Raw genomic sequence first — 19,841 nt, 5'->3', positions numbered from 1 at the left:
GGAGTAGTAAGCACTATATAAATACAATTACAGTACAAGATATATCTGTATGTGTATATAAACTCCACAATCCTTGGCACCCATAGGGTCCTATTAGATGGTAGAATGCATGCCGGGGGCGTGGTTCTCTGAGGATAAGTTCATGGTGGCACACACAAGGCTTTGTGTATAACAAATCATGTTCGAATCATGTTCCCTTTCCACACTCAACCATGATAATAAATAGCATAGTACACTCTGAGCATCTTCCTACATACTACAAATATATTTGAATCTATCTATCTATCTATCTATCTATCTATCTATCTATCTATCTATCTATCTATCTATCTATCTATCTATCTATCTATCTATCTATCTATCTATCTATCTATCTGTCTGTCTGTCTGTCTAGATTTTACACAGGTGACAATAGCTCTTGTGCATTTCTGTTTTGCTAATATCTATCTATATGACTACTTCCGTCTGGAGCCACTCGGGTAGGAGGCAAATTCTTTATAAACGTGCGAGGCCCTCAGGCTACAGCCACAGTCTGCTAGACCTCTTAGGGGTTCATCCTTCCTCCAACTGTATTTAACTTCCATCCTTCATCCGGTGCTCATACACCTCCATTCCATGCCTCATCATATTCTTACAGCGACACATTTGACATTCTACAACATGCCACTCAACGCATGCCGACACAGACACAGCATGCCACTATATCATCCCCTCTCCTTACACACAGGTTAGATGTCAAACAGACATCTTAAGCATTCAGAAACAACAAAACAAACGTCCACCTCTTCTCCCTCTTCCACAAGCAACACACGCATAAGAACAGCACCCACAGATACACACTCACACATTCAGACGTTCAGCCCGGCACTCCACCGTACCCAACACCCAACACGAGTTGGCCAACCCAATGTGACCAAGCAGCATATGAAAGAAAGCAATCTGCACACATTACCATGCCCACACATGCTGCATAAACTTCAGACAGAATGTCTCCTGTACACAATGATGATGTTTTCTAGCATTACAACAAACAAATGATGGACGGAATGCTGACAATGCAGACATTCTCCCCCAGTCAAGAGATCTGGGTTAAATCCATCGTTCTTTTGCCCACTACGCCACCCCAGTTCAGACATGGCCATATGCAAATCAGTCTTGACCCTGTGCCTCATGGGAACAGTCCAGCCCGAACTACCAAGCCATGTCTTCCCTGGACCGGAATCAAGCATCCTAGGACCGGTTTCTGGCTATCAGCCGTCATCAGCCAGGATAGCTTGACTCCAGTGGCGTACTGAGCACAGGTCCCATGTCTGGGAATACCCATCCCACTTAGGGCGAAAAGCGTTACAACAAACAAATGATGGACGGAATGCTGACAAAGCAGTCTGTGCATGTTTCCTAGCATGCACAGACTGAACTTCGAACACTGGAGCAGTCCAGTATTCGCATCCTGAACACCAGTCTCCTTCAGTACTCTGGACTGACTTCCTAAGGCGCCAGGGAAAGAACCACCCACATACTACACCCTACACTTAGGCCCACTGAAGCTAAACACACAGGTCTGTCAGATCCTCACATCCATCACCCTGTTCGAAACACTAATAAATTCACCCCACACAATAAAGTATTGATCTTCCCTATGTTTGCAACAGTAGAAAGTAGGGTACTACACTTCCACACATTTTCAACATCATAAACGAGGCTACTACACTCCCATGTTCCGAATATGAGTAATTAGGGTACTCCATCTTTCTCATATTTGCAAAACTAAGATCCCACTTTGTCACAGGGTACCACATCACCCCCACATTTGCACATGTGGACACATACATCCAGTGCATTACCCCACTAATTTACCAAGAAAGGAACAAAACTCCACATCCACAATCTGCCAGCCTGACTAGCATATTTAGTAAGAACAGTCGACATCAAATGTGCACACGATACACCTAACACAAACTACAGGAGGGTGTCCTTCCATTCCTCAACCTGCCTTGTAAACGGAAGCTTGCAAACAACAGAAGCGTTGTCAAACACAGAAATCACATTACATCCATACTCTAAACTTCTGCTTCAATCCTATATACAACACAACCTGCGTGAGGGTCTTGTGCTTCCTCCCCCGTCCTGCCATGCAGCAATAAATCATGCACACCAAATACTTGCACAGGTGCAATTTCACTCTAATCACTATCCTTTACATTAACAATTTACTTTTGTCCCACAAACTCTATGAAGAAGAAGCTTATGAACACAAGGATTATGCATTTCCGAGGAGTAAACAACACCACGTGCATATCTAACATACAATGCATGTATTTTTCCTTCTTGTAGGCAGCATTAAAAACCTACAAATTAGCATAAATAAATGTCACTACTCCATAATTTAAAAATAACGTTCTGAAAGACAATACATGTTTCACATTTCATCAGCACAGTGTAAAGCTCTTTCTCTAATTCCTCTGCTGCTTACTACTCTCTCTAAACAGCTCCTCTGACCCAAGCAGTGACACTGATGAGTTCTGTGCAGGTCTCTTCTCGACACATACAGGCAGAATATGCTTTCCTTCTTACATTTCCATAACATTGAACATAGTCCTACTTCTCTTTCTATAGACCCACTTTTCTTTCGGTAACAACAAGTGGATGGTTAAAATTAGGGGTAGAGTAAAGCCTTGTTCGACTCAAAGTTAATGTAATTACATTTAAATAAAAAAAGAAGAATAAGAAAACAATTAGCATTTTCGCAAAGTTTAAGGTTAGGAGCTGGGCACAAATTGAAGGTAGGACAAAGTATTACCTATCTCAATATTACGGATAAATGAAAAAGTAAAGGCAGTTAAAAGGAGGGGACATAGAGGTTTGAAGAAAAAAAACAGTAGAAGACAGGCACCTATATCCCAATATAGCACAACTGGATCTAGTGGAAACTATTTGCAACTGGCCAAGTGGAATGTTCACTGTGGCGCTGTCCTGAAGTCATCAGAAACCTACCCCATTGCCTTTACCCCATAAGAAGGTAGCAGGATGTTGAGGCAAGTTTTATGTCAGAATATCAATAAAAAAATATCGTCTGACATAAATATTATAGCCTAAATATTATTTACAAATATATTGTTTCATTGGGTGGGTCATATTTTTGTAAGCGATTATAGAAAACAATATTTTTGCCAATATTCAGGCCACAATATTCTGGTACCATACTCCAGGCAAATAGGTTGGGGAAGTGGAAGTGATGATGTATGCGAGTGACAGGCCTGGGGCAACCGCCTGCTGCCCTTTCTAAGTGTTATCAGCAGCATGTGTCTAGCATACTCTACCGTCAGTATCGCATTGTACAACTTTCTTAACCGTGGCACCTTTATAATTTAACTCATGGTCCTCCTGCTCATGTTTGGTGGGTTCCCATTTTTAGGTCGAGCATTCAAGACCTCTTGTGTATCCTTAAGTATATACTTATTATATACTTATATGTTATATACTTATATGTGTATGTACTTTGTGGGCTCTGGAGATCAGCCCTAGGACTTGTCTGCTTTTTTTTCTGTTCAACTGCCTCTATTTAACTGTCTTGATACAAAATGACCAGCAGTGGACAGAATTGCTTTCTGCCGAGAGACTATCTCTTTTTTATTTTTCTGGCAACTGCCTCTATTTAACTTTTTTGATAGAAAACGACCAGCAGAGGTCAGTAAAATACCAGAATCACTTTAGCATTCTATAGATTCCAGTCCATAGAAATTGTCTTTCAAGAGCACCCGTAGACAATATTTTTTTCAAATCTTGTATTTTCAGTGATATGACCGCTGAAGGCCCTGATTTTATATTTAAAACAGAGTTTTGGACTATACCATTTCCCGCTGAAAGGCAATATTTCTCTCCATGTGTTACTATACCTGGCGTGCCATGCAGTTTGGTGCTTACTTTACCTCTGTGTTAAGGAACAGTAGATGTTTCATCACCCAGGCTAATGTGCTGCATAGCTAAACACATATAGGGTCCCAAAGGCAAGACCGATTGTATTGCAAATGCTTGTTTAGACTTCTCACTCCCAGGTCCTAATCGCCATCTTGACCCTTTCTTGCGACAGCTACTGCCACGCCCAGATAAATATACCCCGCCCATATTATCTACCCTACCCTCTGGCATGTACCCGCTGCTAGGCTGTGATTCCCTTCCGCGCATGCGCAAAGCCCTTAGTGACGCCCTTCTTCACACCTCTCTATCTGTCTGCACTTCTTCCTCCCTTGTGCTCCTCCTCACTCTGAGCTAAGGGGTGGCTGTTTCTCGGAGGTGCGAGCCCACCTGCATTCAGCTCGCTCGGGGAGATGGTGTGGTGGGAGCAGTAAATATTTGCGCACAAATTATAATTTTCTGAAAGTCAAACATTGTCATCTTTTTCTAAAACTGACGCACTCGCTGTGTGTACAGGAGTAAAGTTAGCTGCCACTGCCAGCATCCCTGAGTCTTCTGCACCTCAATCCACCCCCCTCCTCACTTCCCTACACATGAGCTAATCCTCAGGCCCCTGCGGCACTAGGCTTCCAATCAGAATTCATGCTGCGTCATACTATTCTATACTGTGGTATGTTCGAGGCCACTGCAGTTATGCAACTCTACGGCTGTGGCACACGGGCTGCATCAGCTGCATCATTTAGAGATCTCAACAACAACAAATATTTTTAGCTCAAATGTATCAAAAGTTACTCAAAGAAAATAGCCGCACGTGGTCATGTACAGGGGCATACTCTTGGAAAGTTTAAGTTGTCCCCTTTCTGTTGATCATTGCTATCTTCGGGGTTTTAAACTGATACTATTGGGGTAACCTTGGCCCAGACAACATCAATGTGTGTTAAAATGATAAAACAGCAAAGTAATAATGCCACAGAATGTGCTCTATTGTGCTGCATAATTTGTCTTTTCGTGCGGCATAATTGTATCACAGGATTTGCTACATTGTAACACATAATTTGCCACGTCTTGGTGCATTATTTTGTGAACCCTGCCACATAATTTGTTCCTCTATAACTCTGTTGGCCCTGGGTATGCTAGGTTATTTTATGCTGTAGTATTCTACACTATGTTATGCTCTGTTATGCCATGTTATCGGCATTTCATAGCGCAGTCAGGTATATTAGTATCGCTGCCTCGATGCTCTTGAACTTTGCAGGCCACCATAAACACCCGTAGGCCTCTAGTGCGCTCCGATGGCGCGTGCATAGGCCACTGCCAGAAGTGCCGCGTGGCAGACCGGCTGGTGTCTGCGCGGGAAGCGTCCCATGCAGGAGTGTAGGGAGGCCTGCAGGTCACCACCTTACCTTTCCACGGGCACGTCTACCGCGCAGCACTAGACATGATGACTGCAAGTTGGTACTTAAGAGAAGGCCCCACAGGTGAGCCTGGGGGAGGGGCAGCGCCACCTACCTGCGCCGATGTTCAGCAGCTTGCAGGCCGTCTCGATGTCCTTCAGCACCTCCCCCACCACCATGGTCTGCATCTGCTCCAGGGAGTGCTCCTCGAGGTGCAGGGTGGCGTGGTAGTCCAAGTCCTGGCTCAGGCCCAGCCCCTGGCTGTCGATCACCGGGCACTGCTCGGGCTCCTTCGGGCCTTCGCCCCTGCCGCCGTGCGCATGCAGGCCGTCCAGGGGGCCCTTGGGCGCCCACACCGGCTCCGCGCCCGGGTACAGCATGTCAAAGTACGAGAGGTAGAACGCAGGCAGGGGCTGCTCAGGCGTGGCGGGCGGGCTGGGGTTGTCGTGGGCGATCCAGCTGCGGCACTCGGGGTCCTTGAAGGGCTTCTCCAGGCTGGAGAGCAGCGTCTCCGGGAGGGCAATGCGGCCGTGCGGGAGAGCGCTCAGCCCCGGCCCAGCGCTGCCCATTCCTCTGAAGAAGGCGGCCGTCTCCAAGTCTGCTGCCGGAGGTGTGAATGGAAGGGGGAAGGAGATGGGGGGGTGAGGGGGGGGGGGGGGGGGGGAGAGACGGAAAACAACAGTGAGAAAACTTTAATAAGTGGTCAAATGTGATCCTCTGCTGACTGACACAACACAACACAAAGAGGGTGAATGCATAAGCCTTTTAGAAGGTAAAAGGCACTGACGTTCCCCAAGACGCTTCACAGCCAGGGGCCCGGCCTAAGAAAAGGCTGCTAAGTAGCCAGCCCGGCCCGTGGCCACCTCGCTTGCGTTTGGGTCAGTGGTTTCGGGGAGGCCAGGCCTGATCTCTTAATCAAGTATGTGGAGAGGGGCAGTGACTCAATGGAAAACATAATGTGGGGTGGGAACGCTTGAGCATGTGCTTCTTAACTCCTGGGGTTACAACCTTAATGCCCTCGGAACTGCATTCCACCACTTTATTGGTTCAACTGCGCCATGAGCAAGATTAAAGTGCCATACTGTCATCAGCCCCCCTCGTGCCCACCTGGAGTGGCCTGGCACACACTACTCCAAAGCTTCCTGCAAGTGTCCCTACCTGTGCCCCTCCCTACCTCTAAGAGGGTGAGTACAACCCAACGAGCTGAGAAGCCTCGGCTCAAGCGTCCCATAGCATCTGTTGTTCACTGATGAGTCCTAGTAGATGTGAGTATGTCCAGGCGCTGCACCCTGACAAAGCTCTGTTACACCGAAACGTGTCTGCTACCCAGGCAAAGCTGAGTGTGCTGGTATCTGATTTTTCATCTTTGTATTGTTGTCTAAGGTGTAACACTCATCAATGCAGAATACAGTACAGGCATCAGGGCCTAAGGGTGGTGGGACCCACCTCAAATCATTGATGGCAGTTTTCTATATTCATGCTGTGAGGGGCTGGCGGCTCATTTTCACCTTGCATTAGAGACCAAGGGCACCCTTGCTACCTATCGATTCATAGGTGTGATACATTAGACACCCAATGCTAGCTCTCCACAAAGCAGCAAGTAAGGGAGGATAACACAAGAGATCACTATAACTCGCATGGTAAGTATAACATCACTCAGACACCTGGGCATACATCAAACAGACCTGGACACGAACTATAGAAGCAGAGTTACAATAGTACCAATGCTCAAAGAATTCTACATTTCATAAGTAACAGCACGTATAATTATACTTATACTGGAAGTTTTGTGAAGGTGACAAATACATTTCATGAGGTTGCAAAGTTTCTCAACTTCATAAAACTTCATCGGTGGATGACATTTCTTATATTTTGGCAGGTTTCTAAATTTTTATGAAAAAGTTAATTATACAGTGTGTTTTTTTGTCTCCTGCGAAAACTACTTTCTGGTTTAATTTTTCACCTTTTTTTTCTCCCAAAAACTTTGCAAGCTCTTGAATATGCTGATATTCGGTGAAGTTTGAAAAATCTGAAAACAATTAGTCAAAAGTAAACTTTTACATTTTGTGCATACGTTGGGCAGACATATCTTTAAATCTGATTGTAATGCATGCATGCGTAATGGCAACAATAGTCATAACAATCGTCTGTACATACAATAAACATGAATAAGCATGTGCTGCATGTGTTTGATGTAGGCACACAAAGCTTAGATAAAATTGTTTGTGTGGAAACGGGCACCACCAGGACAATAAGGTAGCCAAAGGCATGAACGGAAGACAAGGCGCATGCCCATAAAATACTTACTAAAGGACGAGATAATACAAAAATCTTTGAGTGTATGTAGTACACCTCCCAGGCACACAAAGCAGACTCAAGTTATGTGAAAGCGCAGTGATCAAGGGTTCATCAGATGTGTGTGAATGGGATGCATGTGTGCAGTATCTACATACCTTGAAGGACTCAACAGTTTACTTAGATAACCTAAAAACTACTTTTCCTGACCGCAGGTTTTCATAATCTGTGTCCTGCTGACATGACACAGCAAATGGGATGCATCATTGTGTGTGAATACCATACACTTACACAAGCTCTTTATGCAATATGTACATTATGCATGTTTCATGCGTACAATCAGACTTACAAACATGTTGCATCTGCTTTGCGTTATTTTTTTAATGCAGACCTGACTCAAAGTGTTGGGTTTCTTATTTACAATCCAACGTAAATCTAGATTTGTTATAACCTAAGATGACACAGCACAATGAGCTTGCTTGCATTACTTTGCATCAAGGAGGCATTCTATGGGTTCCATGGGTGTAGCCATGCATCCATCCATGGAATTTGTTGCAAATCCATATCTACCAAGACTTAGAGAATTGGATTTACACCAAAATCCTGCATTTCCCTGAGGCTGGCGTAAGAAGGAGACATATTTTTATTTCTGCTCATTTTGTCCCCTTTGCATGCGTGCTGCATTCTACGGCACTCATACGAAGAGGAAAATGCCTTACAGCATAGTTTTTGCACAGGATGGGACCCCTTTCTGCATAAAAACTATGCTGACCACAGTGCAGAAGCCTTTATACTATGGCACAGGGTGACTGCGTTGGCACATGTCTGCCAAAAGTGTGCCAGTGCATGGAGAGAGCAGAATGGCACCTCTCCTTAGTGCACTTCTGCTCTCTCCTGTTCATGCAAAACAGCACAACAGCTGCGTAGCGTAAACTCTAAATCTAGCCTATAGTGTACACAAATTTCTAATTTATTTTTCTTAGATATCTGAGAAACTGAATCAAAATGCAAGCATCAAGTCGAATAATTCTGGAATTATTTTGAAAGGTAAGGAATAATTCTAGAATTATTTTTAAAGGTAGCGCCTTCTTTGAACCGCCAACCCCTCAATCCAGGATGCTCTTCAGAGGAAGAGTTTAATCAAAGGCTTGTTGGAAGAGAAATGTTGACAGAGCTTTCCTAAATCCCAAAGACTTGACTCCAGAGCTTACTTCGGAAGGTATGGAGCGCCAGGTCTTAAGGAACCTAGCTTAGGAAAACATACAGGTTCCAAGGCAATGCTCTGAAACAGTACAACACACTCCTCAAACATAGCAATGCCCACAGTAACAATAGAACTCTTATACTCTAGCAGGCTAGATACAAGCGTAAGCCTCAGTGCTCCAACAGAAGATGCAGGATACACCCTCAGGCACCCTTACGTGCGATACATGGCATTGAACCCACTGCTCTGACAACTAGTTCTCACAGAGCTAACAGACCAGGTTAGAGCATTCTGGAATGAAACACTATCATAAGAAGAGGGACTGGGAGCTGTTAAAGAAGGAAAGGAGGAGAAAGACAAGGTCCTGTACCTGTGTTCCTAAAGCAATATTCTCTAACAAAGTGGTAACAGTTCCTAAAGGGGAAGACAAGGATTCTGCGACCAGGTGATGGTCCAGAGCGACTTGTACATTTTCCAAGAAACAGTTGAGTGTGCTTGAGGTGGGGAAAAACCTCTTGTGATCTTTTGTGCCCTCACACACCCTTGCGAGTGTAAAGCATCATCATCGGGCAGTGCTCCTCGTAGGGGTGGCGCTGCAGTCCCTCATGGGCCCTACAAGAGGGCTCTTTCATAGAGATCTTTTAGTGGAGGTGCCGCACTTGTGCATGTGGGTGTGTGGACCAAGTGAGTGGGTGTAAGTGAAATTAAAATTACCTCTCGGTACCCTGACGAATTTAATGATGGGTCCTTGGGGTAAATTAAAAGGTTGGTGGGGTTTGGAGACTGTCCTTCAAGCTAAATAAAGGAAGGGACCAGTGTGTTCCCACTGCTCTCAAACCGTGAACAAGGTGTGTGGTGTACTAAAATTGGTGATGGTCTGAACTGGGGTGGCGAAGTAAGCTAAAGAACGATGATGGATTCAATCCAGATCTGTGACTGAGGGTGAGTGTCTGAAAAGTTTCAGCTCTCCGTCCATCATCTCCTTGTGTATGTATGAAGCAGAGACATGGAGAGAGCATGTGAGGCAAAGGGGTCAAGGGGACATGAGAAGAACGATGAAAACATGAGAAAGGAGAGGGTGTGAGAGAAAACAGCCCACGCGTGGGAAAAGGTGCCTAGAATAAAGGAGGGGCCGATACTGAAAGAGAGGGCTGTCTAACCTTTCAGTTTAATCTATGCTGACGTTGTCACGTGTGACGATATCGTTGATGCAATGGCGTCAGAAACGCTACCATGAAAGTGAAGAGCAAAACGCCTCCATGAGACGGCTCCACACGCAGCGCAGTCACCCCTGTGAAGAATGCATGTTTCGTGTACACGTTTACCATGGTGTGTACTCAGCTCCTCTCGCGCACTGTACCGCTTTGGCATATGCGGAACTCTCTCGGAGACGGGGTTACATGAGTCATCCGTGGCAGCGCCCACAATTCTATCTGAAAAGTGCTCTTTGACGTAAAATATACATTCAGAATACATTCCTCACCGCGCAGCACAGCTTGGATGGTCTACGGTTCAGAAGTAAAAATGAATAGTTGATACTTGTCATAACGGCTTAGCTATGTGCACAGAAGGAGGTGGAGTTTAAGGTTTTAGGTAAAAGACATGGGGGCATATCAACAACAAATAGCAATAATTATCGCTAAGCGCTGTTAACGCTAAAAATGTTATCGCCGGCGAAGTCCTTTGTTTATCGCCGCAGTAGCGACGTATTAACAAGGCGCTGCTAGCCAGCGATAAAAATCAGTTCCGGCACATATGGATGGCGATAAAATCTTAGCGCGGCGATAAAAAAACGCACGCTAAGCCGCAAAAAGTAGAGCTAAGCAAATTATCTCCTAAATCAGCCTGACAATTGACAACAGGCCTGCATTTTGCACGCAGCAAGCGGGAAAATGCACCATAAAAGGCCCCCAAGCAGGCAAAAAAAAAAAATGGATTCCAGTGACCAGAGCAGAGACCAGACCAGAGACATGGAGGAAGCGGGGCCAAGCATGGAGACCACAGCGAACCCCACAGCCAGCCACGACGAGCAGGGAGAGAGCCAGGGGAAGGAAAAGAGGAGGAGGAACCCTAGGTTCAGCCACCAGGAGAATCAGGTCCTGTATAGCCTGGTGGCTGAACACAAGCAGGAGCTGTTTAGAATCAGGTCCTGTATAGCCTGGTGGGTGAACACAAGCAGGAGCTGTTTATACGGAGGACAGTGCCATTGTCCTGAAAGAAACACATCTGGGAGGAGATCACAGCAAAGGTCAATGCTGTGGGAGAGAGGAAGAGGAGGACCGTGGAGGAGGTAAAAAAGCGCTGGACCGACAGCAAGAAGAACACCAAGGAGAAGATGGCCGCCAACCGGAGGGCAGCCATGGCCACCGGAGGTGGTAGCCCCGTGCCGCAGCTGGAGCTGGATGAGCAGGAGGAAATGGTGGCGCAAGTCATCACTGAGGAGACGGTGGTTGGAGTGCCGGGTCGGGACACCGCTGAAGGTGAACAGACACAACCACAGGGTGAGTACAAACTATTGAGTGGGTAGATGTGGGTGGATGGCCACAATGGCACACATGTACAATAAATAGCATTGCTTACCCACAATTACTGTGGTTCAGGTCCCAAATAGCCCTGTGCATGGTGGCATGGACACACATCAACTGATACAACATAAACATTGCTAGACACACTTTGACGGACACACTGACATTGAAATGTGCACTGAAACGTCAGAAAAACACAGTCTAGCTACATCATCAGACCACAAAATAAGTGCCACATCACATACCAAAATGCCACATCACATAGAGACGCAGCATGCTGCCAAAATGCACCCCTTGCACCATCACAACCCATATCCAAATCATCTCCTCAAGGCCGCAACTCACATGTGCCAAAATGAGTATGCAGTGTGAATGTGACTGATCACGTGCACGTGTAAGCATGCCAACAGCAAGACCAGCACACCTGCACAATAGCACATGTGGCTGACTTGTGTGCAAGGATGTGCGTGGCCAACAAGGGTGACTTGGAGGGCCACACACAACCTTGCACATGAGCCAGACACATGTGCAATGTTGCAGGTGTGCTGAGCCTGTCGCTGGCATGCTTACTCGTGCACGTGACCAGTCACATTCACACTGCATACTCATTTTGGCACATGGGAGTTGCGTACTTCTGAAGAAGAGTTGGATAAGTGTGGTGATGATGCAAGGGAGACATTGTGACAACCTCATGCCTGTACTACAAAAATGCACCCTTGCCTGTACATGCTATGCAGCACTTTGTACAGCAAGATGAGAAAGTAATGAGTGACTCTGCATACCGACAACACATGCAATGTCACACCAAAAATACGGATCATGGGGCATATTACCAAGGGCGGCGTTAAAATAATAGCCGCTTGAGCGGCAGAAAACTGCCACTAAAGCGGCGATAATGGCCCTGAAAATATGCCCTGGAGAATTCCAATAGAAGCCCATGGTCACACCAGAACATGGACTTCTATTGGAATTCCCCAGGGCATATTATCAAGACCATTATCGCCGCCTAAGCGGCAGTTCTCTGCCGCTCAAGTGCCTATCAATTGTAATGCCGTCCCTGATAATTTGCCCCACAGTCATGTGCCCTCCATTTCAAAATACGATGCAGGGCGCACCATGAAATCCATTCAGTCATCCAAAGGCAACTTACCTGCATTCACACATATCCCTGTCCATAATACCCACCACCCTCTCCCGCCCCACGTCAACGCATGGCATGTACTATTTTCTCTTTCAAATTTAAAAACTCTTCATGTCTGCGAAAGCTAGATCTTCAAATCTAACAATTGCGCCAACCTAGGGACATATTACCAAGATCAGCGTTGAAATTATCGCTGCCTTAGTGGCAGGAAAATGCCACTAAAGTGGCGGCAATGGGCTTGATAATATGCCCCTGTGAATTCCCATAGAAGCCCATGTTCACACCAGAACATGGACTTCTATGGGAATTCACCAGGGCCTTTCATCAAGCCCAACACAGACGCTTTAGTGGCAGTTACCTGCCGCTAAAGCCGCAATCATTTTAACGCTGACCCTGGTAATATGGCCCCTAGTCCCTCTCCCCTCACTATTGTGTTCAATTTTCTGAGCATAGGATCCTTGGCTTGTTACTATGACATGTCTCCTCTACTACCTTTAATATTAAGAACCATGTAAAAAGGGGTATAACAACCAATTTACAACACAGGCCATATAAACAAACATCACCAGCACAAATCCATACGAAAGTCCATTTCACAATCCCTCAAGGCATGTCACTACCCATGTTGCTCTGTACTCCTTGATAGCCTTAGCAGTGCGTAATCTGTGGTATCCAGAAGGTAAACACTAAAAACACAATATACAGGCTGCCGCTTTAGATTCACCCATCATGCATGTCTACAATGGTGTCGAATGGTTACATCTACGGGCTATAAAGGCCCCAGTCTGGTACCAGCTCACCTGGCTCAGTGTTGACATCGCTCTCGCTGTCTTTGTCCACCAATGGTCCAAAGAAATGGTCCCATGCCCTAGCCGCCTCAAGTGATCCCTTGCTCACTGTACCCTTGACCAGTAGTAGCCTAACTATCCCATCACACTCTGCCCATTTGGTGAACTTGCACTCCCATTGATCTAAACTCGTGTCCCCACTTGCCTTCCAGTGCATCGTAATATCCCCTCATGGCCACTAATGATCCCCTATCCATAAACTTGCGGCAAGCCCACTTTGAGCCATGTGTGGGAAGCAATGTAGGATACAAGCCCCCTACAACAGATCTACCTCCCCGTCTGTCAACACCTTCAATAGTGTTATCACTATGGTCAAATAAGTAGTCTAAAGTGGCTGCCCCCCAATCATGTGAGGGAAGTTTGCCCCTCTCCCTGAACCCTTGTGCATGCCTATGAGTCAGTGTATAAACATTCATTGACTTTTTGCCGGTGTGAGGTAAGGCGATGTAAAACATTAAAAAGTAGCCTTTGGAAGCGGGTGTGGCTGCTGCACCTCCATGCTTACTCTACAATCTCAGCACAAGCGCTTTCCGGTATCTCTCTCCCTACATCTACCTCCCATTTCAATTAAGAATGTCCAAAGGGGGCAGCTCCACAAGACCCATGCGCATGTACAGGCATGTGACTGCCTTAAACTTTACAGCTGCTGTCAATATGTATTGACACCCTAAAGAAAGCTCAGGTCCTGCTTGGTCCCCTTTACAATGCGCAAGAATATCTGCTGTGATCGCTGCATGGAGTATGTAGTCCCCCCATCTAAAATCAAACCGCTCATGCAGAGTCTAGAAGGTTAGCGCCTGGTATGATGCACAAAACGGCCCACCACTGCCACACACACTCCACATGTGGGACCAAATCTGTGGGTAATGGGTGTGGACACTGTCTGCTCATACTGCAACAACATTTGCCATACATGCTGCACCATACTCTGAAAGGGCAATCCAAAAGAAGTGCAGGAAGCAAGATTAAACATGACAGACGCAATGCACACAACACAAATCGCAAGGCGCCAAAGCGACTTAGAGGCACATTTGTCCTACACAGTGCAGCTTTGTAGAAAAAACACGGCGGATATAATCAAGGATGTTCTTAAAATTATCGCCACTTCAGTGGCAGGAAACTGCCACCAAAGCGGTGATAATGTGCCTGATAACATGCAGCAGAGAATTCAAATCAAAGCCCATGTTCACACCAGAACATGCGCTTCTCCTGGAAATCTAGGCGGCATATTTCCAAGAACATCTTTGACGCTTGTAGCGGAAGTCTCCTGCTGCTAAAGCGCCGATAACACCATGGACGTCCATGATAACATGCCCCCAAGTAGGCTCCCATTGCCAATGTGCCAAAAGTGGGCACTCATCACACATCACTAATAGCCACTAAACACATGCACATGTGCAAGCCCCTGCAAAGCTGCAACTCCTTGAGCCACACTGATAATGCATGTGATAGGGCATGATGGATAGTATGCCTGCAGGACAAAGCGATTCACATGGTGCAGGACACCTCACTGATGTTGCGGAGTGTGGAACTCATCCTCAAGGGAGCATGTCACACCCTGGCACAAACGTATTTACACACAACCCCTGAGGTGAACAAGACACTTGATGACCTACTATGCACAAGTGTCACAACTCTGACAAGGATACACAATCCACACAGATTTCCACATGTCTGCATTGTCCATACACAGAAGTCAAAGGCCCATTTCATGAAAGGGACAAGGGGCAGCTAAACAAAGGCAGCAGGTGCCACCATGACACAATGCAGTGTACACATATACTAATCAGAGTACATCAACATTGCCTAATAGGTGTTGCGGACTGCATCAGTCACATAACACAAACCAGGACACAACAGGTAGCATTTGTGTGTAGACACTGTCAAGACACATTTATCACCTAGACAACTTGTGATATTACAACGTACAAGTACACCCACACATCCGTGATGTCTCTTAAATAATCACCATCCAGAAACTAGCATGCATATTGTACAAAATATCTATAATGTACAGTCTCCCTCAGTCTGATTGTTAAGTCAAATAATGCATGCCCATACATGGATACCACTGTTAAACTGTATCTCCCATGAACATTTTAGAGGGAGAGACAACACCTCCTGGACAGCTGGACGACCCACTCCACTACGATGATTCGTCCCAAACACCAACCATCAATGTGGACGAGTTTCAGCGTCTCCTCGATTCCTTCGCCACACCAACTCCAGTAGCAGGGCTACCCACCAGCATTGCGCCCAGCCCCGCCCGGCACAAACCACCCAGCAGCAAGCACCTCCCACCACAGCTGCCTCCCAGGACCCAGCCAACACATATGCGGCCTTTCACACCATGGTGCTGGAGGTCCAACGGGAGACACGGGACTTTGTGCAGGTGGGCTTGGAGAGCCTGGCAGCCAAGTTTGAGGAGCTCAGTGGGTGTCTGAATCACCTCGAGAACCACATGGTGAGGATTCCAGACATCCACACATCCCTCAATAACATCCAACTCTCCCTGGATGACATTGCTGGGGTCCTGATCCGGAGAGCGGACACACTGTCCCGGCAGGATAGCTCCAGCAGTGTCTTTGCTGCATTATCCTGACTGGCAGGGGTAATGGAGTCCAGGGAGCGGGGGGAGCTCCAACAGCTGGCTGCCACGGCTCAACACCAGTGTAATCTGGAACAGACATGGCAGGCCATGCTTCTCCACATGACATCTTTACCTCCCCACGGTCTTGCGACATCTGCTGCTTGCGCATCCCCATCCTCAGCTCCACACCCTGATATGTCTGTGCCTCACAGTGCTGCTCCCACCATACCACCACCCACATGTGAGACACATGACACATCAGAGGACGAATTTGAGGATGAAACTGCCACCATGGTGATGCGCAAGTTCAGCTAGCAGTGATGTACAAAGGCCTGTCGGTTTGTACATAACATCATTTCACTGCCCTTCCTTTCCCACTGTCTGCCGACGTCCATCAACACCCAGCGTGGACCCACACATTGACCCACAGCAAATCTCCTCTTGTTCATTGACAATGGCACTGGTAAATCCGCCTCCTCCCCTGGCTCTGTCGCTCACAATGGACTGACAATCCCATGTCCTATGGTCCAGTTCTGGTCAATGCCCAACCTGTTTTTTGTAAATAAATTCACTTAAATCACACAGGTGCGTGTTTCCATGAACAATCAAGTATTTAACTTAGGCAATAACTAAGGGGCTGTGAATTCACAAGAAGGTCCAGCAAGGCTAATTCAATCAATGTACATGTGTCACCTGACACGGATAGGCAGTGAGATGGCCGTGTATGGACAAAAGCAATCTAGATAATTTTCCGATGACAACATCTTTAAAGTGCACCACTAACCAGTGAGTGTCTCAAGGAGCGGGGGGGGGGGGGGGTGGGGGGGAGTCTACCACTGCTTGGAAATCCCGTTCTTGAGGAGTCACATTAATGTCAGCATGTGCTGTGCCTGCCGCAGGAGGGTGGGGAGAGTGTTCCAGTTCTTTGCGTTGAGGTGGCATAATGATCTTATGCAGGAGTTAGCTGTCCAGATGCGGGGGACTGTGTCAATTGCAATGTCAGCGTAGCGGACCTGCTGGATTGGGGTGCAGAAGCTGAGTAGTCTGTTGAGGTATGCATGTCTGGTGTTGTGGATTGGCTTGTGTGCGTGGTTCTTGCTCGTGGAGGTGATACACTTGTTGGCGGTGAGCCAGTGAAGGTCTCACAGGTGGGGTGTGATGTGCTGTCGTCGAGGGATGTTGAGGACCAGGCGTTTTTAATGCATTTAAGTTGTTATTAGAGTTTGTCCGAGGCTCCTGCATAGAGGATGTTACCGTATTCCAACTTGCTGCTGCTGAGTGCCCGTGTGGCTGTTCCCCATGTTTTGGTGGTAAGCCACCTGTTGAACTTGACAAGCATCTGGAGGGTGATGAAGCAGGAGGACGAGACGGCGTTTACCTGCTTTGACATGGAGAGAGTAGAGTTGATGTTGAACCCCATGTTGCATTCGTGGTTGGTTGGTGCTGGATCAGTTCCCAGGGCGGCCGCACACCAGGAGGTGTCTCATGCGTAGGGGGTGGATCCGAAGATGAGCATTTCTTTCTTGTCTGATGGTCATCTCCTGTTGGCAGTTCTTCGTCCACTCAGCAATGTCTTACAGTCCTACATGGTGTATGGTTGTGTAAGTGAGGGTGGCCATGGTGAGGGAGAAGATCATCTGGCTGTCGTTCTCGTAGGAGATGATGTTGAGGTTGTGCAGTCGGGTAACGTGTGCGAGTGGTGACATGTACATGTAGAACAATGTTGTGTGAGGGATGAGCCCTGGGGTAATCCGCAGAAGATTACTGTGGACTCTGAGCAGGAATGGTGGTGGAGGGCGGACTGGGTTTTGCCGTAGAGGAAGGAGTTTGTCCAGTCACGAGCCTTGTCTCGGATCTCGTTGTCGTGTATGCGTGTGCATAGTGTGCAGTGCAAGACAGTGTTGAAGGCAAATCACAGGTACTGGTCAATGAGTGCTGCTCTTTCACTGTTGTCCATCCGTGGCATAATGTCATTGGTGGCGGAGATGTGTCCAGCTTGCTGCAGGAGTTGCCGCTGAAGCGCAAATGGGACGGATCCTGGATGCTGTTCCCATAGAGTTAGTGGGTCAGTTGTCTGTTGATGGTCTTCGCAATGACACCTCACAGGAATGGTCGCAGGGAGATGGGACGTAAGTTGAGGCGGTCTTTGGGGTCAGTCTTTTGTTTGTGGAGGAAGGGGTTGATATTGGCGTGCTTCCAGCTCTACGTCAATGTTGAATTTACGAGGAAGATGTTGATGCTCATCTTGAAATGGGGTGCACTGGTGGGGCTGGCTTTGGAGCAGATGTGGTGTGGGCATGTGCCTGACGTTGATCCGGAGTGGATGTTGTACCAGATGTGCATTGTGTTTGTGTTGTTTACATTGGTCCAGGAGAGCAGGGGGTTGGTGCGTATGGGATCCGTGGGGATGGAGGTCTCAGTACTATTCGTGGCAGTCGTGGCGTTGTAGCTGTCGTGAATGGCTGCACCCTTGCGATGGACGAAAGTAACAAAGGAGTTGCACAGGTCTTGCAAAGGTGGGATGGTGTTGGTGTTGGAGCTGGTGTTGGAGGGTTCTTTCACTAGGTTGAAGAGCACTTAGCTGGTGTGTGCATTGTTGGCAATGCAGTCTTTGAAGGAGGCCCAATTGCGTTTCTGATGAGGTGATGGTGTCTGCGTGTGGCGTCTTTGTGGGTTGCGTAGCTGTCCAGTGTCTGTTCACGCAGCAATTTCTTCAGTAGCTCATGGCAGGTCAGCATTGAGGCATGGTGTTCTGCATTGAACCAGCTGGCTTACTTGCTGGTGTGTCTGTTGGAGTGTGTCTTAATCTGGGCGAGTGTGTTGGCGCAGTTGCCGATCCCTTGTCTGAGGTTCTGGGCGGTGGAGTCAGAGTCGGTGGTTGTGCTCCAGGCAAGGTTGCTGGTTAGCTGTGCTTCTGTGACTTTGCTCCAGCAGTGCCAGTGGATCTGTTGGGAGTGGTGGCACGTGGTGGTTTCATGGAATGCGAAGTTGATGCGTTGATGGTTGTTCCAGTGGAGGTAGGGTGGGTGGTTGGAGTAGACGTGGGAGCTTGCGGATAATCTGTGGTCAAGCGTGTGGCTGTTGTGGTGGGTGGTTGTTGTGACAAGTTGTATGAGGCCGAGGTTGGCCAAGGTGTCGGTCAGGGTGGTGGATACGGTGCCATTAATGTACACGAGGTGGAAGTTCAGCTCTACGTGAAGGATGTAGTCTGTGGATGTGAGGGCGTGTGTACTGACAAAGTTGGTGATGGATTTGCAGAACTGTGTTAGGGGTCTGGAGGCTATGTAGACACGGGTTACTCTGAGGGTGGTTTTGGGATTGTTGTGGATCTGGATGTGCATGTTTTTGGCGTTGATGAGGATGTTGTCGTTGTTCGTTGAGACTCTGCGAGTGTTCCTGTTGACGATGGCAATTCCTAGTCCATTGGTGCGGTCCCTGTGGTTGATCTTGTAGCTGCACAGGATGGCTATGGCGAGGTAGTGGTACAATTAGGTCACTGTCATGGAGACCATGTCTGGGGAGGTTGAGTTGAGTAGGTCCCAGAGTTCACTTGTGTGTTGGCATCTGTGGCAGGTGTTGGGGACAATGCATCTGAGGTAGTTGGCTTCCAACACAGTGGGTGGATTTGCAGATTAGATGCTGGTGACAATGCAGTTCCGGCTGGAGAGGTGTCCTTGTGTGCGTTCTGTTCCGGGCAGGAAGCAGGTGTGTGATCGTCCTATGTTGAGGGCGTTGAGTGTGCTAGCATCGTAGTGGCAACATGTGTAGTTGCGTTTGCGGACCCAGGATGTTCCAGCACTTTGCGCGGACCCGGCGTGGATGTACGCAAGTGGAAGGGGAGGTGAGCGGATCAGCCTGGCATGTTGGTGGTACGAATGTGCGTGTTGCTGTGCGGCTCACCAGGGGATACTGTGGCGGGAGGGAGAGCA

The 19,841-nt window shown here is 47.5% G+C and overlaps 1 protein-coding gene across 2 annotated transcripts in view; it reads right to left on the bottom strand.

Moving 5' to 3' along the window:
- Positions 1–19,841, bottom strand: part of SPDEF (SAM pointed domain containing ETS transcription factor) — a 494,981-nt gene that overhangs the window by 47,937 nt on the left and 427,203 nt on the right. The window contains exon 2 of one of the 2 annotated variants that reach the window (XM_085646123.1): positions 5,425–5,910. In XM_085646123.1, coding sequence (XP_085502249.1) covers positions 5,425–5,878 — 454 coding nt within the window. In that variant the 5' untranslated portion in view covers positions 5,879–5,910. The remainder of the gene's footprint in view (positions 1–5,424; positions 5,911–19,841) is intronic. The other variant, XM_085646121.1, reaches the window with a different exon arrangement.

The sequence above is a fragment of the Triturus cristatus genome, chromosome 1_1 (assembly GCF_964204655.1).
Source record: "Triturus cristatus chromosome 1_1, aTriCri1.1, whole genome shotgun sequence".
NCBI classification, from domain to species: Eukaryota; Metazoa; Chordata; class Amphibia; order Caudata; family Salamandridae; genus Triturus; species Triturus cristatus.
Note: the sequence above shows the minus strand (reverse complement) of the source record. Positions and strands in the feature narration are given on the sequence as shown.